Source organism: Bos mutus, chromosome 20 (assembly GCF_027580195.1).
Source record: "Bos mutus isolate GX-2022 chromosome 20, NWIPB_WYAK_1.1, whole genome shotgun sequence".
NCBI lineage: Eukaryota > Metazoa > Chordata > Mammalia > Artiodactyla > Bovidae > Bos > Bos mutus.
Window position 1 is genome coordinate 19985859 of NC_091636.1, and position 25794 is coordinate 20011652.

At 38.5% G+C, this 25794-nt stretch overlaps 1 protein-coding gene across 1 annotated transcript in view; it reads left to right on the forward strand.

The window, feature by feature from the left end:
- Nucleotides 1–25794, forward strand: part of NDUFAF2 (NADH:ubiquinone oxidoreductase complex assembly factor 2) — a 172032-nt gene that overhangs the window by 89190 nt on the left and 57048 nt on the right. Inside the window, exon 2 of the mRNA XM_005889060.2 lies at nt 5528–5617. Coding sequence (XP_005889122.1) covers nt 5528–5617 — 90 coding nt within the window. The remainder of the gene's footprint in view (nt 1–5527; nt 5618–25794) is intronic.

Here is a 25794-nt window from a genome sequence, read left to right on the forward strand (position 1 = left end):
CTGGAGAATCCCATGGATAGAGGAACCAGGTGGGCTACAGGCCATAGGGTCACAAAGAGTCAGACACAACTGAAGCAACTTAGCACAGCACTATTACTTACACAGACTTTAAATCCATATACCATTGACCATTATTGATCTACCTAAATTCAGACTTTTGACTATTTTAATTTAGTATTTTTTAATATTAAGTAAAATATAGTATTAATTATATTGTTTTACTTAATATTCATGGAGTATACCACTGTTGATTGTTTTATTGTTGTATTAGGCCTTATTAAACCTATACATACATTAGATTTAATGTCTTTGTTATTAAGTTAATTTTTAAATGTAAATTAGACCATAAAATTGGACACTTGAGTAAGTACTTATATTTACTCCATTTACTAGATGGAATTTTTTTTTTACTACAATATGTAGGATTGTCTTTATAACTCTTGTATGAAAACATATTAGAATGAGTAAGTGTTCAATTTGTGCATAATTTCTTACTAAGTACAAAGCATAAGTTTTATTCCCAGTTCATAGTTGTACAAGTAGCGTTTATTCTAAAGAATAGAATAGTCTTAAAACAGTTTATTTGAGGGGGAAAACCCATATCTAGTTACTAAGAGTTTATGCAATAAATTAAAGGCCTTATTTTGTATTGTTGAAGGTGTGTGTATGTATTTCATAAACCTTTGATGTCATCTATTATCAGCGACTAATTCATGAATTACTCTTGTCTTTCCATATACACACCAATAGATAGGACTTTTGATTTTAAAATTCTTAAGATAGGTTAAATGAGGTTTATAAACTCGAGGGTAGGAAATGTATAGATATACACATGTATGCATTTACTGGTGCTGCTGTGAATGGTAGACCTCTCCATTCATTCCTCAATTTTATTGACATACACTTAAAACCTTATAGAACCCACATGAACTTTCAGAAGCCCATCTGTTAGCGTTTTGTATTTTAGATGATAATTTTCTGTACTTGTTATTGCTAAAAAGACATACTTACATCTTAGTATTAAGTTAGGGACTATATGAAGGCACAGATATTTTGACTCTCAAACGTTTTGAAATTTGTCATGTAAACATACTTCAGTAAATGTAGTCTATGCTAAATTTATGGTAACTCTTGTTATTATGATGTGTTTATATATGTGGATATAAGTAGCATTTTAGTAAAAATGTATGTATATATGTTGAGCTTCTGCTATGAGAGTAATGCAGCTGTCATTGTTGTAGGCCCCTTTTACCCTAATTTTTATCCCTATAGCCTGGGAGCTTTACTACTGATTCCTTGTCCTACTGTGTATTTATTAGATAAGATAAGATAAGCAAAAGGGAACCCCTCTTGGAGAACCCCAGGATTAAATCAGCCTGATTAAATGAGTCCATAATAAAATGCAGAGATTCCTTGACCTCATCTCAGAGTTTTTAGTCATTAATGGCTTTTCTATAAAATCCTACTATTACTAAGGCAGAGGAAATAAAATTAGCTGCTCAGTAATCTTAGGCTTCCCTTTTGTAGTTCCCTATCTCCTGCACAGTCATTCCTAGAAGTTTCCTTGTCTATAATTGAAAAAACAATTTTTGGGGGGGATGCTCCTTTTGGGATGTGGGATCTTAGTTCCTGGATAAGGGATGGAACATATGCCCCCTGCATTGGGAGCGTGGAGCCTTAGCCACTGGACCAGCAGGGAAAGTCCCAAAGGAATTTTTTAATTGGTAGAATTTCATGTCATATAGGAGAGAGATTTGCAGGGAACAAAGTCAGCTTCTTGAATTATGTCACCTAGTCTGTTTGGATTAGTGTAAGGTTGGCCTAGAAGTGGGAAGAGAAAGTAGTATTTTGCAAGGCCCAGATTTCTCTCCCTGACTGGTTTGATCATTGTTAAGCCATACTCCTCCCCTCACCATTATGTACCAGTGTCTTCTCTCTTTTAACTTGCATTGCCTGAAATAGGCACACTTGTTAACTGTTGGGACATAGAAGATTACCTGGTTTCTTCAGGATTAAAGTTTCAGTGACAAAGAAATGTGTTTTGAAACCATCATTTTGATAAAGTTGCTTCAAAAGGATATAATCAGGACTTTTTGTTTATTGACATATAGTTTTACAATATTGTGTTAGTTTCAAGTATATAGCAAAATGATTCAGATATATATATATATACACATACACACGCACATATATATAAATACACACAGAGACATATATATATATATATATACATACACACACATACTTTTCAGATTGTTTTCCATTATAGGTTATCATAAGATATTGAATATTCCCTGTGCTATACAGTAAATCCTTGTATAGCAGTTTATTCCTATTAATCCCATATGCCTAATTAATTCCTCACTTTCCTCCCTTTCCCCTTTGGTCACCATAAGTTTATTTTCTATGTCTGTGAGTCTTTATGTTTTGAAAATAAGTTCATTTGTATTTTTAGATTTTACATATAAGTAATATATAATATTTGTCTTTCTGTGACTTAATTTAGTATGATAATCTTTAGGTCCTTCCAGGTTGCTTCAGATGGCAATATTTCTTTCTTTTTATGGCCAAGTAATATTCCACAGTGTAGTGTATGCCACGCTACATCTCCTTTATCCATTCATCTTCTGGTAGACACCTATGTTGCTTCCATAGATGGGCTATTGTAAATAGTGTGCTGTGAACACTGGGGTACATTGATCTTTTCAAATTAGAATTTTCATCTTTTCCAGATACGTGCCCAGGAGTGGGATTGCTGGATAATTTGATATCTCTGTTTTTAGTTTTTTAAGGAACCCCCTATTATTTTCCCTAGTGGGGCCAAAAATGTTGATTCCCTTAGGCAGTAGCAGCAGCCTCTGGCATCTCTCCTATGTATACTTGCAGGGTGTGAAAGAGTTAAACACTTTGTTGTTAATAAAAAAAATTTTTAATTGGCCTACAAATTAATTGGTTTCTCTTTTTCTCTACACAGAACCTAGACTTATTCTGCCAAAATTACTTTTTCATACAATGATAGGAAATTTAAAATTTCTGAAGTAGTTTTAGTGACAGTAGTAATAGTAACCTTGTACAGGAGACAAGGAGAAAGACTGTCCCCAAGAAAAAGAAATGCAAAAAAGCAAAATGGCTGTCTGAGGAGGCCTTACAAATAGCTGTGAAAAGAAGAGAAGAAAAAGCAAAGGAGAAAAGGAAAGATATGCCCATTTGAATGCTGAGTTCCAAAGAATAGCAAGGAGAGATAAGAAAGCCTTCCTCAGTGATCAATGCAAAGAAATAGAGGAAAACAATAGAATAGGAAAGACTAGAGATCTCTTCAAGAAAATTAGAGATACCAAGGGAACATTTCATGCAAAGATGGGCTCAGTAAAGGACAGAAATGGTATGGCCTAACAGAAGCAGAAGATATTAAGAAGAGGTGGCAAGAATACACAGAAGAACTGTACAAAAAAGATCTTCACGACCCAGATAATCACGATGGTGTGATCACTCACTTAGAGCCAGACATCCTGGAATGTGAAGTCAAGTGGGCCTTAGAAAGCATCACTACGAACAAAGCTAGTGGAGGTGATGGGATTCCGGTTGAGCTATTTGAAATCCTGAAAGATGATGCTGTGAAAGTGCTGCACTCAATATTCCAGCAAATTTGGAAAACTCAGCCACGGCCACAGGACTGGAAAAGGTCAGTTTTCATTCCAATCCCAAGGAAAGGCAATGCCAAAGAGTGCTCAAACTACCACACAGTTGCACTCATCTCACACGCTAGTAAAGTAATGCTCAAAATTTTCCAAGCCAGGCTTCAGCAATATGTGAACCGTGAACTTCCTGATGTTCAAGCTGGTTTTAGAAAAGGCAGAGGAAACAGAGATCAAACTGCCAACATCCGCTGGATCATAGAAAAAGGAAGAGAGTTCCAGAAAAACATCTATTTCTGCTTTATTGACTATGCCAAAGCCTTTGACTGTGTGGATCACAATAAACTATGGAAAATTCTGAAAGAGATGGGAATACCAGACCACCTGACCTGCCTCTTGAGAAACCTATATGCAGGTCAGGAAGCAACAGTTAGAACTGGACATGGAACAACAGACTGGATCCAAATAGGAAAAGGAGTTCGTCAAGGCTGTATATTGTCACCCTGTTTATTTAACTTATATGCAGAGAACATCCTGAGCAACGCTGGACTGGAGGAAGCACAAGCTGGGATCAAGATTGCTGGGAGAAATATCAATAACCTCAGATATGCAGATGACACCACCTTTATGGCAGAAAGTGAAGAGGAACTAAAAAGCCTCTTGATGAAAGTGAAAGAGCAGAGTGAAAAAGTTGGCTTAAAGCTCAACATTAAGAAAACTAAGATCATGGCATCTGGTCCCATCACTTCATGGCAAATAGATGGGGAAACAGTGGCTGACTTTATTTTTAGGGACTCCAGAATCACTGCAGATGGTGATTGCAGCCATGAAATTAAAAGATGCTTACTTCTTTGAAGGAAAGTTATGACCAACCTAGACAGCATATTAAAAAGCAGAGACATTACTTTGTCAACAAAGGTCCATTTAGTCAAGGCTATGGTTTTTCCAGTAGTCACGTATGGATGTGGGAGTTGAACTATAAAGAAATCTGAGCGCAGAAGAATTGATGCTTTTGAACTGTGGTGTTGGAGAAGACTCTTGAGAGTCCCTTGGACTGCAAGGAGATCCAACCAGTCCATCCTAAAGGAGATCAGTCCTGGGTGTTCATTGGAAGGACTGATGTTGAAGCTGAAATTCCAATACTTTGGCCACCTGATGCGAAGAGTTGACTCATTTGAAAAGACCCTAATGCTGGGAAAGATTGAGGGCAGAAAGATAAGGGGACGACAGAGGATGAGATGGTTGGATGGCATCACAGACTCAATGGACATGAGTTTGTGTAAACTCCGGCATTTGGTGATGGACAGGAAGGCCTGGCGTGCTGTGGTTTGTGGGGTCGCAGAGTCAGACACGACTGAGCAACTGAACTGAAGTAGTTTAGAAGCTGCTCTTTCTAATATACCTAATTCTAAATGAAATCTATTCTTTTTCCTGTTAATTCTCTTATCGTAGGAGGAAGTGTGCAATATTTAAAGAGAAAATACTTCTTTTAGTAGTAACTATGTCATGTGCTTTGCTCTTAGCCACTGAGTAGTGTCCAGCTCTTTTCGATCCCAGGGGTGTCGTCTTCCAGGCTCCTTGGTCCATGGGGATTCTCTAGGCAAGAATACTGGAGTGAGTTGTCATGCCCTCCTCCAGGGGATCTTCCCAATTCAGGGACTGAACCCAGATCTCCCGCACTGCAAATGGATTCTTTAACCTCTGAGCCACCTGGGAAGCCCAGGAATACTGAAATGGGTAGCCTATCCATTGGCCAGGAGACCTTCCCAACCCAGGAATCAAAACAGGGTCTCCTGCATTACAGGTGGATTCTTTACCAGCTGTGCTACCAGGAAAGTTCTGACTGTGCCATAGGTTCTTTTAAAAATGTGATACTCACTTTTGTTTTACAGGACAAACTATTCGAGAGAAAAGAATTGTAGAAGCAGCAAATAAAAGTGAAATAGACTATGAAGTGGGGGATATCCCAACAGAATGGGAAGGTAAGTTTCTGCTTTTAGTTATAACTTCTGGAAGGCAAATTATTTATATATAAAATCATTAATAACATGCATAATTTTATGTTTATTCTCTTTGCAAAAACTTTTACAGTCTGAATTGATGAAACTTTTTTTAAGCTTTTGTATTTCTTTGAAAGTTGTGACGATGTCACATTTCAGGAAGGGAACAGTGAGAACTATGAGAAGCATTAGCAGAGCTCAGACTAGGGTGAAGGGAGCAAAGCTCCATATATGCAGAATTGGAGGAGGCACTCATTTTTGTGCGCTGGTCCTAAACTTGCCCAACCTCAGGATTTGAATTCTGTTTCTGTTTCATTCTCTACCCACATGAACATCTTCCCAGGAGGCTCAGTGGTAAAGAATCTACCTGCCATGCAGGAGACACAGGTTTGATTCCTGGGTTGGGAAGATACCCTGGAGAAGGAAATGGCAACCCGCTCCAGTATTCTTGCCTGGAAAATCCCATGGACAGCGGAGCTGGGTAGGCTACAGTCCATGTGGTCGCAAAGAGTCAGGTACAACTTAGTGACTAAACAACAACCCACTTGAACATGGGAAAGTAACTCATACTTCTCAGACTTAGTCTCCTCTTTTCTAAATTGTGGATAACATTTGTTTTAAATGCCGTTTGGAATATTTGTTCAACTTAACAATTAGCTGCCCCTGTGTTTAGACAAGGATGGACACTTAATTCCTGTCAGGACTTTGGAATTAAGGTAAAAAGTCAAAGAAAGAACTAATAATAGCAGTCTTTCCATATGACTGGGAATAGTAACTTATGAACTTGGTAGCCTTTGGGGGACTGTCTTCAATCTACCACTTAACCTTTGTTACAGGAAAAAATCTCTTTATCTACTAAGAAGAAAATGGAAACCAGTCTGGAAAGAGAAGTACAATTAACCCTTGAACAGCACAGGTTTTGTTTTTGTTTTTGATTTTGTTTGTTTTGAACAACACAGGTTTGAAATAGGTCCACTTAGACTCAGATTTTTTTCAGTAAGTTCGTGCTATGGTATTACATGATCATTGGTTGGTTTATTCCACTGATGCAGAACTGCAGATATGGAAATCTGACTGCAAAGTTATAGGTGGATTTTTAACTGCAAGGAGGTCAGTGCTCCTAACCTTGTGTGTAGAAAGACAGAATGTTTCCTAGGTTTCCAGCAACTTTCCAGTACCCAGTTCCACTTCTTTCTGAATGATGTTCAGCTGCAAGTTTGCCTTTGAGTTCTGTGTTGTAAATTTTCCCTTTCTCTTTACTAGTTCTTGACCTAGTGTTTGGCACATAATAAGTGCTCAGTAAGTATATACTGAATACTTAAAACTCTTGCTTGTTATTTGCAACTAAAGGAAACTTAACTGAAACACCAAATCATGCTCAGTTGCTCAGTCATGTCTGACTCTTTGCAACCCCATGAACTGCAGCCCTTCAGGCTCCTCTATCCATGGAATTTTCCAGGCAAGAATACTGGAGGGGGTTGCCATTTCCTACTCCAGGGGATCTTCCCTACTCAGGGATTGAACCTGCAACTCCTCTGTCTGCTGCATTGGCAGGCAGATTCTTTACCACTAAGCCATGTGGGAAGCCCCATGCCTATCTTATATATCTTATATTTGTCAAGTGTTTACCTGATACCTCATATTATGCCATTGCTTTAAATCATTATATATATAGCACACTATATATGCTCAGTTGCTCAGTTGTGTCCAGCTCTCTGTGACCCCATGGACTGTATGTAGCCCACCAGGCTCCTGTGTCCATGGGATTCTCCAGGCAAGAGTACTGGAGCGGGTTGCCATTGCCGGCTCCAGGGAATCTTCCTGACCCAGGGATCAAACCTGTGTCTCCTGTGTTTCTTGCATTGGCAGGCAGGTTCTTTACCACTATAATCCTATGAGGTAGACATGGCAGTTTTACCCATTTAACAGAGAATCTAAGTTCTAGAAAGATTAGATAAATCACCTGGGTAATACAGCTATGCACTGTAAGCAGTCAGCCCTTTGTTTTCTAGTGGGTTTAGCTACCTTACACATGGTAGCTATAGTCATTGAGTTATTTTTATGTCAGCGTGTAAGTGTAAATATGTCCCTGGAAATACCTTTTCTATTTTTCCGTATTAACTATGAAAATAGTAGAACTATGAGAAAAGAACATAAAAACAGAGACTTTTTGAAGAAATACAGAATATAAAGTGGCAACTTCTAGGAGTAATTGAGCTTTCTTATTTTAGTTTCCAGTGTTATAAGCCTGAGTGGCTCAGATGGTAAAGCATCTGGCTGCAATGCAGGAGATCCGAGTTCAGTCCCTGGTTTGGGAAGATCCCCTGGAGAAGGAAATGGCAACCCACTCCAGTACCCTTGTTTGGAAAACCCCATGGACAGAGGAGCCTGATAGGCTACAGTTCATGGGGTCGCAAAGAGTTGGACACGACTGAGCGACTTCACTTTCACTTTCAGTGTTATAAGCTACATTTGAAATTCTCAGATAATGCCTCCCACCTTCTTATAATGAACCTATTTTTATATTTTTTTTCCAATATTAGTATAGATTAAAATGTTTATAGAAATAAAGAAATAGGCAATGACTTATTTTTGAGTGTTTGAGACTTTCAGAAAATCAGAATGAAGTTCTGATGCTTTTATGGGTCCGTCCTGATCTAGTAATTCAGCATAAGTGTCCTGTGGGTCATACCCTTAAAATAAATGTATCATCTAAGCACTGAAACAAAAATTATTTTTATAGTGTTGCATATCAAGTAAGTGTAAAAAATAAGAACTCCATGAGTGAAGTGAGTCAGAAAGAGAAACATAAATACTGTATTCTAATGCACATATATGGAATCTAGAGAAATGGTTCTGAAGAATTTATTTACAGGGCAGCAGTGGAGAAACAGACAGAGAGAATAGACTTATGGACATGGGGAGACTGGAGGAGAAGGTGAGATGTATGGAAAGAGTAACATAGAAACTTACATTACCATATCTAAAATAGATAGCCAATGGGAATTTGCTGTATGGCTCAGGAAACTCAAACAGGGGCTCTGTATCAACCTAGAGGGGTGGGATGGGGAGGAAGATGGGAGGGAGGTTCAAAAGGGATGGGATATATGTGTACCTATGGCTGATTCATGTTGAGGTTTGACAGAAGACAACAAAATTCTGTAAGGCAATTATCCTTCAATGAAAAAAAAAAAAAAGAACTCCATGCCATGAAAAAGTAAAGTAAAATATAAAGATGTACACAAAACACTTTATACAGAAAAGGAAAGAGAAAAAACTTAAATAATGTCAACCCCAAATGAATTTAAAGTATTTTCAGGTCCAAATGAATATTATATTTAATTATTAGTAGTAGGGTACAGGTTCCCACAAGCTGCATTTTCTGCCACAATATGTATTAAACGGTTCAACCTTTTCATCTATTTGTATACTAAACATCTATTGAGGACCTCTGGATTCATGAAGTTTACATTCTGGAATGGGAACCAATAAATCAGATAAATAACTATATGGTATGTTATTGGCCCCAGAAAATAAATCTGATAAAGGGAGTAGGGAGTGTTTGGGAGGTTTTGCAGTTTTAAGTAATTTTAAAAAATGCCTTGTTGAGAACACGGCTTTTGAATAAAGGCAGAGGAAGAAGCTGGTCATGCTGATAAGTAGCAGAGGAGCATTCCTGGAGAACCAGGGCTGAAGCCCTGAGGCAGGAGCATTTTCTGGTTTTTAAGGAACAGCGTGGAAACCAGTGTGGCTGGTAGCAGGTGAGGTTAGAAAAGCAATAGGATGCCCAATCTTGCAGTCCTTTTGTGAGGACTCTGGCTTTTACTCTGAGATTGGAAGGCAGTGGAAGGTTTGAAAAGAGTTCTCATATGCTCTGAATTACATTTAACAGTATCACTCTGGCTGCTGCATTGCAGAGAGACTAGCTGGGGAGGGGGGCGGCGCCTAAATAAACCTGGGAGACAGGATGCTCTTGAAATAATTCAGGCAAGAGCTAATTGCGGCAGGGACCAGAGTAACAGTGTGAGTGGAAAGAAGTGGTTGCATTCTGGATCTCTTGTAAAAGTAAAGCCAGTGGGATTTGCTGACACATTGGATGTGGAAAGTGAGAGAAGAACAGTCAGTGCTGACTTAAACTTTTGGACCTTACCTGGGAAAGTGCAGTTGCTGTTGCCTGAGTGGGGCAAGACTGGAAGGAGAAAATTTGTGAGAAGAAATTAGATCAGTTTTGAAAATGAAGCTTGAGATAACTATTAGATATCCAGGTAGAGATATTAAGTTGTATACAAGCCAAGAATTTAGTGGAAAAGTTTGGACTGGCAATAAAATGTGAGAGTTGACAGCAAATAAATGATATTGAAAAGCCAGGAGATAGGATGAGATCACACAGAGGATATATGTAAATAGAAAGTGAGACGTTCATACAGTATGACCCAGAAATCCCACTGCTGGGCACATATCTGGAGAAAAACATAAAAATACCCTAATGTTCATTTCAGTACTATTTACAATAACTAAGACATAGAAGCAACCTAAGTGTCCATCAACAGATGTATGGATAAAGAAGATGTGGTTAAAAAAAAAGAGGATGTGGTACAATGGAATACTACTCGGCCATAAAAAAGAGCAAAATATGCTATTTGCAGCAAGATGAATGGGCCTAGAGATTATCATACTAAGTGAATTGAGTCAGTCAAAGACAAACATCATATAATATTCCTTATATTTGGAATATAAAAATATACTACAAATAGACTTACTTACAAAACAGAAATAGTGTCACAAATGTAGAAAACAAATTTATGGTTATGGAAGACAAAAGGGGAGGTAGAAGGGATAAGTTAGGAGCTTGGGATTAACATATACACACTTGTGTATGGGTGCACTCACTCTCAGTCATGTCTGACTCTCTGCACCCCCATGGTCTGTAGCCTACTGGGCTTCTCTGTCCGTGGGGTTTCCCAGGCAAGACTACTGGAGTGGGCTGCCATGCCCTCTTCCAGGCATTCTTCCTTATCCAGGGATTGAACCTGCACCTCTTGCATTTCCTGCATTGGCAGACAGATTCTTTACCACTAGTACCGCCTAGAAAGCCCATATACACACTGCAATGTATATAAAATAGGTAACTAATAAGGACCTAGTGTATAGCAAAGGGAACTCTATTCAAAATTCTGTAATAACCTATTAATATATGGGAAATAATCTAAAAAGAATCTATATATGTGTATATATAACCGAACACCTGAAGTTCACTTTTCACCTGAAACTGACACAACCTTGTAAATCAACCACTGCTGTTGTTGTTGTTGTTGTTGTTTAGTCACTAAGTCTTGGCTGACTCGTTTGCGACCCCATGGACTGTAGCCCACCAGGTTCCTCTGTCCATGGGATTTCCCAGACAAGAAAGACAAGAATACTGGGATGGGTTACCATTTCCTTCTCCAGAGATCTTCCTGACTCAGGGATCAAACCTGTGTCTCACGAATTCTTTACCATTGAGCCACCAGAGAGGCCCAAAATCAACTATACTCCAGTTGAAAAAAAAGAATTATAAAGAAAAAAAGAAAGAAAGCGAGAAGTTCAAAGACTGAGTCCTAGGTTTTTCTAAAGTTTAGAGACAACGAAGACAAAAAGGAGCAGCCAGAAAAGGAGGAGGGAAAAAAGGAAAAGTTTCAAGAAGAAACAAGTGATCAACCATGTCAAATGAGGACCAAGAATTAATTCTTTCTTTAAGAACAGATCCTGACAAAAATAGTTTTATAGAGTGTTAGGAAGAAAAGCCTTTAGAAAAAAGAATAGCAAGAGAGAATTTCAAGAGAATGAGTATAAATAATGTTTATGAGAATTTATCTGTAAAAAACAAAGGAGAACGTTGAGGGTGTACCTGGGTGGGAAAGTGGAATTGAGAGGAATTCGATTGTGTTTTTAAAGACAATAGAAGTAACCAAATTTTGTAATAGTGATGAGAAAGTTCCAGTTGAAAAGAAAGCATTAGTGATGCAGGAGAAAGACCTTGAGAAAGCAAGATGGGACAGAATCTAATACGCTTGTGGAAGAATTGGCCTTTGACAAGAGCATGAAAAGTTCATCAGGAGGAACAGCAGAAAAGTAGAGCATATTGTCATAGATGGAGGTAGATCAGTAGATGTGGTGATAACTTGTGTAAATTCCTTTTTGATTCCTCCAAGTGAAGCACAGAGAGGTTAAATAGCTCCCTAAACGCAAACAGCAGCTATAGCCATGATTTGAACCCAAATTATCTGTCTCCCTGGTGGCTCAGATGGTAAAGAATCTGCCCACATGCGGGAGACCCACATTCGATCCCTGAGTTGGGAAGATTGGACACGACTGAGCAACTTTCACCCTCACTTATGTCTGTCTCCAGAGTCTTTACTCTTAATATTATCTTGTATTACCCACCTCATAATGACGAGGCCTATTTCTACTTATCCTTCAAGTAGTAGAGTGGACATGAATTTCTTTGGAAGTCTCTCCAACCCCACTCCTCACCCTCTAGTGCTAAGTGGGATATTCCTTCCGTGTTTTTCATCTCACTTTATGCCTCCCCCCAAACATAACACAACACACTGTAGAACACTCTCTTAGAATATTCACTGTAGAATATCTACCTCTTCTCCCTGGACGTGAAGATTCCTTAGAATAGAGTCGTTACCTTGTTCATCATTGTATTCTTAGGGCCTGGTTCAACACTTAACATAAACTAAGTGCAAGCTCAATCAATATTTGATGCATGAATGTATTTTAAATTGAAACTACACGAGGAAGAAACATTTTGGGGACTTAGCTGACATGCTGAAAACTGTCCGTTTTTAAAAGAAAGACATGAAGTGGCACACCAAAGTAGCTGGTTCCAAACATAAAGGACACTCAAGGTTCAGATGTGGGAGGTAGTATAGTACCAGCTACTGAACTTTCTTATAAAGTTTCATGGAACCTTTAAGTTTCATCCATGTTATGATATGTAGTTCTTATACAGAGCATCTCAAAAGTTTTGTTTTTCTGATTCAGATCACAGTTTATCTTCCTTTTTCCTGTTTTGTTGTATTTGGTAAGTTTAAACTAATCTTTTGTTGATAATAATAAACATTGTTAATAAGAACCCTAATACATGCAAAGTAGAGTATAATAGGAAGAGACAGAAAGGTTCTGATATAATATTTATTTTTAATGGAATGTTAAACTTTGCTTAACCACACATACTCATTAAAATGTAAAAATAAATTTGTAAATAAAGTCAAGTAAAAATTAATTTTCAGATATATTAATCCATACCTGTCTATCCTTAACACAATAATGAATCAGTTCAGTCACTCAGTCGTGTCCAACTCTTTGCAACCCCATGAACCACAGCACACCAGGCCTCCCTGTCCATCACCAACTCCCAGAGTCCACCCAAACCCATGTCCATTGAATCGGTGATGCCATCCAACCATCTCATCCTCTGTCGTACCCTTCTTCTCCTGCCCTCAGTAATGTCTCTGCTTTTTAATATGCTGTCTAGGTTGGTCTAACTTTCCTTCCAGGGAGTAAGCGTCTTTTAATTTCATGGCTGCAGTCACCATCTGAAGTGATTTTGGAGCCCAGAAAAATAAAGTCAGCCACTGTTTCCAGTGTTTCCCCATCTATTTGTCATGAAGTGATGGGACCGGATGCCATGATCTTAGTTTTCTGAATGTTGAGCTTTAATATCTCAATAATGAATATCTCAGTATAAAAGTACTTTCATTGCATTATTATTAATAAATAATAATTGTTTAACATGCTTTTCTCAAACTACAGGAACATCAGACATAGAAGGGGCCTTAAAGGACTACCCACCAATAATTTTCAAAATAAACTTCAAAAACTAATGTAAGGGCATGTCCCAGCATCAGAAGACCTGGATTGTACTCAGGTCCTCCAATGTCCATTTATTATGTTGGTCATTTTGGGCAGATAGATTTACCTCTGTTTTTGATCTGTCAAATTAAAAGGCTGGGTTCAGTATCCTTTAAGGTCCCACCTATGTCTGATGTTCTGTGATTATATGAATCTAGAATTATCTCTAATCAACTGATGTCCCAATTCAGAGTCTCTGGACCTACTGTAAAACCAAATTGCTTGGCTGGGAATTACTGAGAGTTGTTGGTGATCTCCTTTATTAGATGATAGGATAGCTGCATGTATTAATTATCTACTGCTGCTTAACAAATTACCCCCAAAATTAAAGGCCTAAAATGATGAACTTATATTATCTCATAGTTTCCATAGTCAGGAATCTAGGCATGGCTTAGGTAGATCTTCTGTCTTAGGGTCTCTGCCAAGCCTGCAGGCAAGGTGTTGGCCTGGTCTGCAGTCATCTCAGTGCTTCTCTCAGGGCCCCTCTGTTTTGAAGCTCATTCACATGGTTTTGTCAGGCTGTGGAAGATCTATTTTCAGGCTCACTCAGATGGCCAGTGCCTGGCTTCAGGTTCTTCCTAGCTATTTGACTTAGGGCCTTAGTTCCCTGATAACTTTAGCTTTCTTTTTATTTTTTTTTTATTTATTTATTTTACTTTACAATATTGTATTGGTTTGGCCATACATTGACATGAATCCATCATGGATGTACATGTGTTCCCCATCCTGAGCCCCCCTCCCACCTCCCTTCCCATCCCACCTCTCTGGGTCATCCCAGTGCACCAGCTCCGAGCACTCTGTCTCATGCATCAAACCTGGACCGGCGATTCATTTCACATGTGATAATTTACATGTTTCAATGCCATTCTCCCATATCATCCCGCCCTTGCCCTCTCCCACAGAGTCCAAAAGACTGTTCTATACATCTGTGTCTCTTTTGCTGTCTCACATACAGGGTTATCATTACCATCTTTCTAAATTCCATATATATGCATTAGCACACTGTATTGGTGTTTTTCTTTCTGGCTTACTTTACTCTATAATAGGCTCCAGTTTCATCCACCTCATTAGAACTGATTCAAATGTATTCTTTTTAATGGCTGAGTAATATTCCATTGTGTATATGTACCACAGCTTTCTTCCCCGCCCCCTGCTATTTATTTATTTTTATAGATTTATTTATTTTAATTGGAGGCTAATTACTTTACAATATTGTATTGGTTTTGCCATCCATCAACATGCTTTCTAAGTCTTGATATCAGGTACTGTTAGTCCTTCTTTTTTGAAGTTGTTTTGGCTATTTGAGATCCTTTGTATTTTCATATGGATTTCAGAATCACTTTGTTAATTTCTGTAAAAATACCTCCTTGGTTTTTGGTTGGGATTGTGTTGAATCTATAGATCTCTTTGCAGAGAACTAGTATCTTAACAATAAGGCTCTCTTGACCCCTGAACATTGTTTATCTCTTCATTTAATTTAGGCATTCTTTAGTTTCTCTCATCAGTTTGTAGCTTTCATTGTACCTATATTGCACATTTTTTGTCAGATTTTCTCCTAACCACTTCATATTTTTGATGATATCATAATGATAACGTTTTTCAAGTTTAATTTCTCATTATCGAATAAATATCAGTAGACTTTTATATATTGATTTTGTATCCATTACTTTGCTAAATTCAGTTACTAATTATAGTAGCCTTTTTAAAATAATTCCATTTGATTTTCTATGTAGAAGATCATGTTGTTTGTGAATAAAACATTTTTCTTAATTCTTTCCAACTTGGATATCTTTAATTTGTTTTATTCTCACTGATTTGCATTGGCTAGAACTTCCAATAAACTGTCTAGTAGAGAAGAGATAAGAATTAACAGTCTTGTCTTATTCCTTATGTTTTACTTTTTTAAATGTATTTTTGAGTTATCTAAAATTTTATTTCGAATTTTTATATCTGTGTTCTTGAGGGATACTAGTTAGTAATTCTTTTTTTCTTGTTTTTTTTTTTTGTGATTTTCGTATCAGAGTAATGCTGATCTTGTGAAATGCATTTGGATGTATTCCTTCTTCACAAGTCTGTAAGAGTTTGTGTTGAGTTATACTACTTTTTTAGGGCTTCCCTGGTAGCTCTACTGGTTAAAAATCTGCCTGAAAGGCAGGAGGCCTGGGTTTTACCCCTAGATTGGGAAGATTCCCCTGGAGAAGGGAACGGCTACCCACTCCAGTGTTCTGGCCTGGAGAATTCCGTGGACTATATATAGTCCATGGGGTTGCAAAGAGTCGGATATGACTGAAGCAGTTTGGCATAATTTCTTTACTAGTCAGGATATTCAGGTTATCTGTTTCTTCTTGAATGATCTTTGCAGGGTTGTATTTTCCAAAGAATCTGCCAGTTCATCTAAGTTTCCAATTTGCGGGGGGCATAAAACAGACCATAGTATTATCTTATTTTTCTTTTAATAGCTTCAGAAGCTGTGTGGTGTTAATCTCTTTCATTCCTAGTTGTTATAGCTACAGTGGGTACCCCCAGATTCTGTATTGAAGTCTTAACCCCCAGTACTTCAGACTAGGGGTTTCTCAGGTGGTGCTAGTGGTAAAAAATTCACCTGCCAATCCAGGAGATGCAAGAGAAGTGAGTTTGACCCGTGGGTCGAGAAGATCCCCTGGAGTACAAAATGGCAACCCACTCCAGTATTCTTGCCTGGGACAGAGGAGCCTGATGGGCTAAAAAGTCATGGGGTCACAAAGAGCTGGACCCAACTGAGTAACTGAGCACACCTCAGGCTATATTTAGAGACAGTCTTTAAAGGGATAATTAAGTTAAAATGAGGTCCTCAGGACAAGTCTTAATCCAATATGACTAATGTCCTTATAAGAAAAGTCCATTAGGACAGAGGTGTGAACAGAGCGGGGACCTTGTGAAAACACGGGGAGAAGACTGCAATCTGTAAGCTGAGGAGAAAAGCCTCAGAAGAAACCAACCTTGCCACCACCTTGATCTCAGACTTTCAGTATTGAGAATGTGAGTCTAAGATGTTTCAGTGTCAGGGATGTTTTTATTTTTTATTTATTTATTTTTTTTAAAATTTTATTTTATTTTTAAACTTTACATAATTATATTAGTTTTGCCAAATATCAAAATGAATCCACCACAGGTATACATGTGTTCCCCATCCTGAACCCTCCTCCCTCCTCCCTCCCCATACCATCCCTCTGGGTCATCCCAGTGCACTAGCCCCAAGCATCCAGTATCGTGCATCGAACCTGGACTGGCATCTCGTTTCATACATGATATTTTACATGTTTAAATGCCATTCTCCCATATCTTCCCACCCTCTCCCTCTCCCACAGAGTCCATAAGAGTGTTCTATACATCAGTGTCTCTTTTGCTGTCTCATACACAGGGTTATTGTTACCATCTTTCTAAATTCCATGTATATGCGTTAGTATACTGTATTGGTGTTTTTCTTTCTGGCTTACTTCACTCTGTATAGTAGGCTCCAGTTTCATCCACCTCATTAGAACTGATTCAAATGTATTCTTTTTAATGGCTGAGTAATACTCCATTGTGTATATGTACCGTAGCTTTCTTATCCATTCATCTGCTGATGGACATCTAGGTTGCTTCCATGTCCTGGCTATTATAAACAGTGCTGCGATGAACATTGGGGTACACGTGTCTCTTTCCCTTCTGGTTTCCTCAGTGTGTATGCCCAGCAGTGGGATTGCTGGATCATAAGGCAGTTCTATTTCCAGTTTTTTAAGGAATCTCCACACTGTTCTCCACAGTGGCTGTACTAGTTTGCATTCCCACCAACAGTGTAAGAGGGTTCCCTTTTCTCCACACCCTCTCCAGCATTTACTGCTTGTAGACTTTTGGATTGCAGCCATTCTGACTGGTGTGAAATGGTACCTCACAGGGATGTTTTTAGAACGGATGCCTACTACAGTTTTCCTCAGTGTCTGTTGGCCATTATCCCTTGATAGGGGATGTCATCAGTATTGAGGGGACCAGAGCCTGCAACTGGATGTTGAGCGGGGTCTCTTCTTTGTTCTGTGGTTGTCACAGCCCTGTCTGGGGCAGCATCTGCTCCCCACTAGTTGGAGTAGAAGCCCCCAGGTCCATTTCTGAGTTGCGGCGTGAGGTAGGTGGGACTAGAGTACTTCCACTGGGAGAGGAGCTACCGAGAATTCCAAGACATGCACTCTGTGGTGTTGCCAGCCGCCTGATGTGTGCATTTACAACATGCACTCTTGTGGGCACTGACCCGGGCCCCTCCTCACCCACTGGGAAGCAGGCAGTTGGCTCACACAGTCACCAGCACAGCTCTGATGGCACAGATCCGCTGAAGTTAGGTACTAGGACCTGCCATAGTTGCGTGTATTCTCACACCTGGCCCCATTGTGGGAGTTGCAGGGTCAGCCCAGTATCCAGCTGCACTTGTACATGTGCACACTTGCAGAGCCTGCAGCTGCTAGTGCCAGACCTGCACACCCACAGGAGTACCAGTAATTCCCTCGGATGTCCTGAGGGCGCTGAGCTTACAGAGGCGCCAGCACCTAAATCCTCCAAAGACATACGGGACAAGGCTCAGATTTCAACCCCACCTCCACATGGGGGCCGCCCACAGGCACTTGCACACTGCCAGACCTCTTGGAGGCGGAGCTACACCTGCTTTGAGTACCTGAGAAAGAGAGTGAGGCTGCTGTGCGGGGCTCCGATAGCCGGCCAGTCTCTTGCCTTTGCACACCCCTGTTTGAGGCCTGGGCCACGCTGCAGACTGTCTCTGGGCAGCAAGCCCCAGTCCTTTCCCCAGGGCAGTCCACTGAAGTCGAGTTTCAGCCCACACCAGCAGAAGACTCCCATCTTGGGCCGGGTAGTGCAGTGAGGTGGTCAGGACCATCTGTGCTGGCCCTTCTTGGTTCTGCCTGCCACAAGCCAGCGGCTGCACTTTTCTCTGAGCCTCCGGAGGGCCCTGTCTGTCCTGGCTAATCTCCCAGCTGTTGAAGGCAGTTCCCAGGGTAAAGGAACCTTTCTTCTTTCACAGGTCCCTCCCAGGGGCTCAGGTCCTGTCCCTATTTCCTTTTTTTTTTTTCCCCCTCTCATCCTTCCCAGTTACATGGTGATCATTCTTGCAGCTTTGGATGCGTGAGATCTTCTGACCCTGTTCAGTAAGTATTCTATGAGAATTGTTCCACGTGCAGCTGTGTTTGATGTATTTGTTGGAGGAGGTGAGCTCCACAGTATTCTGTTCCACCGTCATGATCTTTCCCCCCTTCTAGTTCTGAGGCTTGTTTATGATTCAGTTGTATTTCCCTTTGTGGATTATCGGCTATATTTCTTTGATTTCTTATTATAGTGGCTGCTTCAGGTCTTGTAGACTACGATCTTCAATGTATCAGAGTCTTTCTTTATGTAGTTATTCTACTTCATGCAGAGTACAAGAACCTTATAGAAGTATATGACCATTTTTTCTTTCTAACATTTCTGTTACTGTCATATATTTTAGTTCTACATATGTTATAATCTACAGTCTACATCATTATTTTTATTGAAACAGTGAGCTAGCATTTAGAGATGTTTAATTAATAAGGAAATATAACATTTATCCATATTGTTAGCATTTCTAATGTTCTTCAGTCCTGTTTGGAGATGCAGATTTCCATCTGGAATTATTTTCTTTTGGTCTATAAGACTTCCTTTAACATTTCTTTAAATGTGAGTCTACTGGCGTTGAACTCTTTCAACTTTTGCATGTCTGAGATATATTTTTAAAAGATGTTTTAAAGATATTTCTCTGCATGTAACATTCTAGGTTGATAGCTGCTTTGCTTTCCGTAGTTTTAACATATTCTACCTTACTTGGAAGTTTCTGTTGAGAAATCTGTTGTCATGCTTATCTTTATCCGTATGTATGTGATATGTATTTTTTTCCTGTGGCTGATTTAAAGTTTTTCTTTTTTTAACTAGTTTTGAGCAATTTGATTATGATGCACCATGATATAATCTCTTGTGCTTGATGTTTCTTGAGCTTCTTAGACCTACTGACTTGGTTTCCATCAAATTTAGAAAAATTTTGGCCACCATGTCTTCAAACATTTTTTCCTGTGTCCTGCTTTGTCCTCTCTTTCAGGTCCTCCATTCGCAGCGTTGAGCTGCTTGAAGGCATGTCACAGCTCACAGATGTTCTGTTTACCTGTAGAAACTGTTTTCTCATTGAGTTTCAGTTTGTATAGTTTCTCTTCCTGTGTCTTCAAGTTCACTGATCTTTTCCTTCACAATGTCAAATAACTATTAATCCATCCGGAGTATTTTTCATGTTGGCATTGTAGTTTTCATCTCTACGAGTTTCATATGGGTCTGTTTTATATCTTCCAGGTCTCTGCTTAACATGTTCAAACTTTCCCTTAGCTTTTTGAACATATGGGATGCGGTTGTAACTGTTTTAATGTTCTTGTCTTCTAATTCTACCATCTGTATCTGTTTTCAGTTGGTTTGGGTAAGTTGATTTTTTTTCTCCTCAGTATGGGAAGTGTTTTTCTGCTTCTTTGTTTGCTCGGCAATATCTGATTGGATGTCAGACATTTAAAATTTTTGCCTAATTGGATAGTGGATATTTCTGTGTTCATGTGTGTGTGTGTGTGTGTGTATATATATATATATATATATACGTATGTATGTATATTTGAGCTTTGTTCTGAGACAGTTACATTACTGGGAAACAGGTTGATCTTTTCAGGGCTGACTTTTAAGATTTGTTAGATGGGACTAGAGCATAGTTTCATCTGCAGCTAATAATTCTGCACTGTCGATGCAGATCGTTTCTCAGCACTCTACTCTGCCCCATCAATAATGAGGTTTTCCACTCTGGATGGTGGGAATTGACATTGCTCTTGACCCTGTGCAAATCCTGAGTTCTGTTCCTTCTGAGCATTTCAAGTGGTTCTCTTCCTGACGTCCAGAGTTCCTCACTCCCCTGAACTGACCAGTGCTCTGCTGAATACTTGGTCTTCTGCTAATCTCCATCCAGAGTGTGCTCTCTGTAGCAGTTTCCTGTCTGGTAGTCTATCCTGTGAATTGTAGCCACCCTGCTCTCCCTGGACTCTCAGCCTCATCTCCATAATTTGGGTAGTATGGTGGGTTTTGGCTGGATCCCCTCGCTGTTGCCACAGCCTAGAAACTGTCAGAGCATTGAGCTGAGGCAATTGTAAGGGTAAACTCTTGTTTGTTTTACATTCCCAGGGACCACTGCATTTATTACTCGATGTCCACTGTCTGGAAAATTGCTGTTTCATATCATTTGTCCCTGTTGCTCCATCTTGGGTAGAAGCGGAAGACAGCTTTCTTTCAGTGAGCTTAATGCATTTGAGATTCATTTGTTCTTGTGTGAATCAGTGGTCTATTCCTTTTTATTGCTGAGTAGAATTATATCATGTTGATATACCAGTGTGTTTAATCTGTTCACCAGCTGAAAGACACTGGGGTCATTTACACTTGATAGCAATTGTTAAGTGGAGCCGCTGTGCCATCTGTATGTCTTCTTCTTTTTGCCCAGCTGTTTTTTATTTGGTTGGCTTTTTTCCCCTATTTGTTTCCTTTTAAGAATTTCTCATATGTCCTCTTTACAAGTCTTTACCACACATGTGATTTGCAAGTATTTTTTCCCAGTCTGTGTTTTCGTTCTCTTCCCTGTGCTGCTTGAAGAGGACACATTGATTTTAATGAAATCAGGTTTTTTATCATTTTTTCTTTTATGCCTCATCATGCTTTTAGTGTTGTACATAGGAAATTTTTGCCTAACCCAAGCTCACAAATATTTTCTTTGGTGATTTCTTCTAGAAGTTTTAGAGTTGTGGTTTTACATTTATATCTCTGATTCATTTTGAATTATATTTTGTGCCTGGTGTAGATATCAGTCAATTTGGACATGGATATGGATAGTCAGTTTTTTCAACACTATTTTTTAATTGTGTTAAAATATGTATAGCATACTATCTTAATCATTTTTAAGTGTACAATTGAGTCGTCCTAAATACATTCACTTTGTTGTAGAGCTGTCACCCCATCCATTTCCATAACTCTTTTCATCTTCTAAAACTGAAATCCCGTACCTGTTAAACAATAGCTCCCACTCTTTCTTCTGGTCTTTTTATGTCTTGTTGTTCATAATTTTCCCCAACTGTGCATGCACGTAGTTATTTTTAGTCCCTCATAGTTTCTTTGTATTTTGTTGCTGCAGGAGACATTTGTCTAAGGGCAAGCACTGCAACAAAGGGTCACAGGTCCCAGCCTGTCCCACATTCTCATCTGGATGCTTGAGTGTGGAAGGACACACTTTTGCACACGTGTAGTTGTTGGCAGCATCCAGTTTCTCATGGTTGCAGGGCTGTGAGAAACAGTTTTTTGCTTGATGTTGGCCAGAGACCACCATAACCGCCCAGAGGTCACCAGCAGTTACTTGCCACATGATATTCCCCAACATGACCTTTTTTTCCTTGCAGCCAGCGAGGGAAAGAGAGATTTCAACAAGGAAGATTGCCATATTTTCTGTAACATCATCATACAAGCATGTGCATCCCATAACCTTCGCCATATTTTCATAGTTAGAAATAAGTCACAGGTTCTGAGCTCACTCAAGGGGAAGAGATCATTCAGAGACACGATCACCAAGTGGTGGGGGTTGTCAGGCTACCTTCAGAGTCTGTTTTCTGTATACAGTAACAAAGCAACAGCATGTTGAGCACAAAAGAGTATATAATATAAGATTCCACGTATATGAAATTGTAGATAAGCAAAAGTAATCAACAGTGACAGAAAGCACCACTTGTTGGGGGCTACGGGTGAGTTAAGGTGAGTGTTTGCATGTAGTCAGACACTTGGGAACTTTTAGGGTGATGGAAATACTCTATACACTGATTGTGGTGCTCGTCACACAGTTGTATGCATTTGTCAGAACTCATGGAATTACACACTTACAATGGTTTTACTGTATTGTATGTAAATTATACCTCAATAAAGTTGATTAAGGAAAAAGAACAATAATAGCCATGAACATCACAACATTTGTAACTTAATTATGCCAACTAAATCTAATAACATCCTTAAGAAACTTTTCAGAGTCAATAATTAGAAAATAACTCATTTTATAATATATTATTTGAAGAGTTTTCATAGTTAAAAATGTCTTTTTTTTTTTCTTTTTTTTAATACAGTTTATACAGATTTCTTTTTTATATATGATCTTTATGGTGTGTAAACCTATAATTTCGTTCTGAATGGTCACCTACTGAATCTAGTGATAAAGGTCTCATTTACCTCAACCCCTGTTGATGCTACTTCTAAAAGTGTATTAGCCATTTTCAGTTCTTACTGAAGTTTGAAGAAGGTATGCCTCATCAAGTGTTTTCCTACCTGCATCTTCTAGTCTTTTTTAGTGGTTAATGGGATATTCAACTTGCATGTTCACTTCTACACTCATTATAGTGTGTTATATTCCAATAAGAGTATTAAAGTTCAGTGAAAACCTCATGCATACTGATGAGAATGCAAATGAGCATTGGTAAAAGAATGCTAGGATCTTAAGGCATAAACTGTCCAGTTAACTTGCTATATTCTGTTCAAACAATAGTTACATTATAATGAAGACTGATACAGAATCCATCATACAAATATAATTAGCAATGGCAAAATCATTACATAATTTGTAATTGAATAGAGGTTCAGTTCCAGATTGTTCTGAGTTAAAAAAAAAGAAATGTAATGATTTGATATTAGTGCTTATTTCTGTTCCTTCCTCCTTATAACCTTTGCCAGCCTTTAGCAAGACACTTCCTTTGCTGTATGTAGTGATGGGGAAACTAGGGATGATTATATAAATGAGTGATAACATTGAAAATTTCCAGCTGTAACCTTTATTGGATACATAACACTGAACAGGCATCAACCATCATCTCAAGAAGACATTTCAAGTATCTGGTTATTGTAGAATTATAAATATTGTAGGATTATTTATTTCAGAAATTACATGTATCTATCTAAATAAAAATCTCTTTTCCTTGAACCATTTAAAACAAAGTTAAAGGAAGCCCTGATATCTTTCCTTAGAGAAGAGTCTCTGATGAGAATGAATAGTCTAGGTTGTATTAATATATTACCTTAATACTTAATTTTATATCTATGAATGAATTTTATAAACTTATACAAAACCAGTAGGGTTTAGAAAAACACATATCAGAGTTTCTTCAACCTATTCATCTACCTTGGAATTAAAAAAAAAATTATTTGAGGGCTTCCCAGATGATCCAGTGGTTAAGAATCCACTTGCTAATGCTGGGGACACAGGTTTAATCCCTGGTCCTGGAAGATTCCCACATGTCACAGGACAGCTAAGCTTGTGCACCACAGCTACTGAGCCAGCACTCTAGAGCCTGCGAGCCACGACTGCTGAAGCCCGTGCACCTAGAGCCTGTGCTCAACAACAAGAGAAGCCCGCCCAATGAGAAGCTTGCACATCGCGACTAGAGAGTAGCCCCTGTTTGCCATAACTAGAGAAAGCCCGCGTGCAGCCATGAATAAATAAATACATAAAATTTTTTAAATTTTTGGATTTTAAGATTAGAAAATTTTAAGATTAAGAAAATTTTAAAATAATTTTAAGATTTAAGAAAATTTTAAGATTCTACTGAAGTATTTTTTCTTTTCTCAACCTTATGAAAACAAAAGTTGAAAATTCTGTTTGATAGACTCATCAGTAAGACAAATTGTTGTTTTTCTCATAGTGCCAGTGTGTTATTGTGCCAGTATACTTTTTTGGATGATCTAATGTCAGTGCTAGTGTTCACAGACTCTAGAATACATAGCAATCAGGTAAAAAGTGTAATCGTTTTTTCAGGTTTTTTTGTTTTGTTTTTTAATGTTTATTGGAGTATAGTTGATTTACAATATTGTGTTAGATGCAGGTGTACAGCAAAGTGAAAAAAGTGTAATAATAATGACATTTTTGATAATTTATCAAAGTGTTTTGATAATATATGAAAGTGTTTTAAAATCAAGATATATAATTGCTAAAAGGATTATACTTAATGGTAGCCCTAGCACAAAAGTTGACAAACTTTTCCTTAAAGGGCCAGATGCTAAATAGTTTAGACTTTGCAGGCCGTATGGTCTTTGTTACAGCTTACTCATCTCTGCCACTGTAGCACAAGTTATAATAGATATGTAAATAAGGAAGTATGACTGTGTTCCAGTAAAACCTTATTTACAGACACTGAAATTTGAATTCTGTGTAATTTTCATATGTCATGAAATATTGTTCTTTGTTGGTTATTTTTTCAGCCATTAAAATAAAAAATAAAAAGCAAGCCACGCATTACAATTTTGCTTGCAGTCTATAGTTTGTCAGTGCGCCCCCCCAGCAGTTGATTTTTCTGAATTAACTTTATAATCTTAATCAGAACTGAATATTTATTGCTTAAAACATTTTTAAGGTACATGGCTCATAGTGAATTATTTTAAAAGCAGTCTCTTTCCTAGGGAGAAGAGTGCCCATAAATATAGACAATATTTTTACCATAAAGAGACAGTTGAAAAATTCCATAGCTTACTTATTTCCTTGATTGTGCAGAAGAATCTTGATATTGCTAAGCTGGATTTTTTTTAATACAGGTCAAAATCCCATTACAGTGAATATTTTTACAGTGGAAGTACTCATTCAAAAACTGTATTTAAGTACCTACTCTTTCAAAGCATTTAGGTGGTAGATAAATAAATCTCGCATGGATACATTCTGCCCTTAACAAACTTCCAGCCTAGAAAGGAATATAAAATCTGTGCAAGTTGTAGCTAAAAATGAACTAAATAGAGCTGGAAGCCAAAAAGAAGAGAATGCAGATGATAACAACACGGATAGAAGTTCAGAAACAGGAATAGATAGAGAAGGCAAAACACTGGGTACTGTATTGAAAATACATGTATGGGGTTAGTGCCAGAGCGAACAGAGCAGGGCGAAGTAACCAGTCACAGGCCCACAACTGAATGCTGCTCTTTCCTCCCTCACAGTCATTCACTACTGGACTTGTCATGAGAATGGGTCCTGCTGCTGTTACTTGGAGCAGGCAGGCTACTGGAGCTAACGCATCAGAAGAAAAGGTGGCTGGTGAATGGACAGAGCTCAGATTTTAGAGCCATTTAAACCAACATTTTGGAGAAGGCAATGGCACCCCACTCCAGTACTCTTGCCTGGAAAATCCCATGGACAGAGG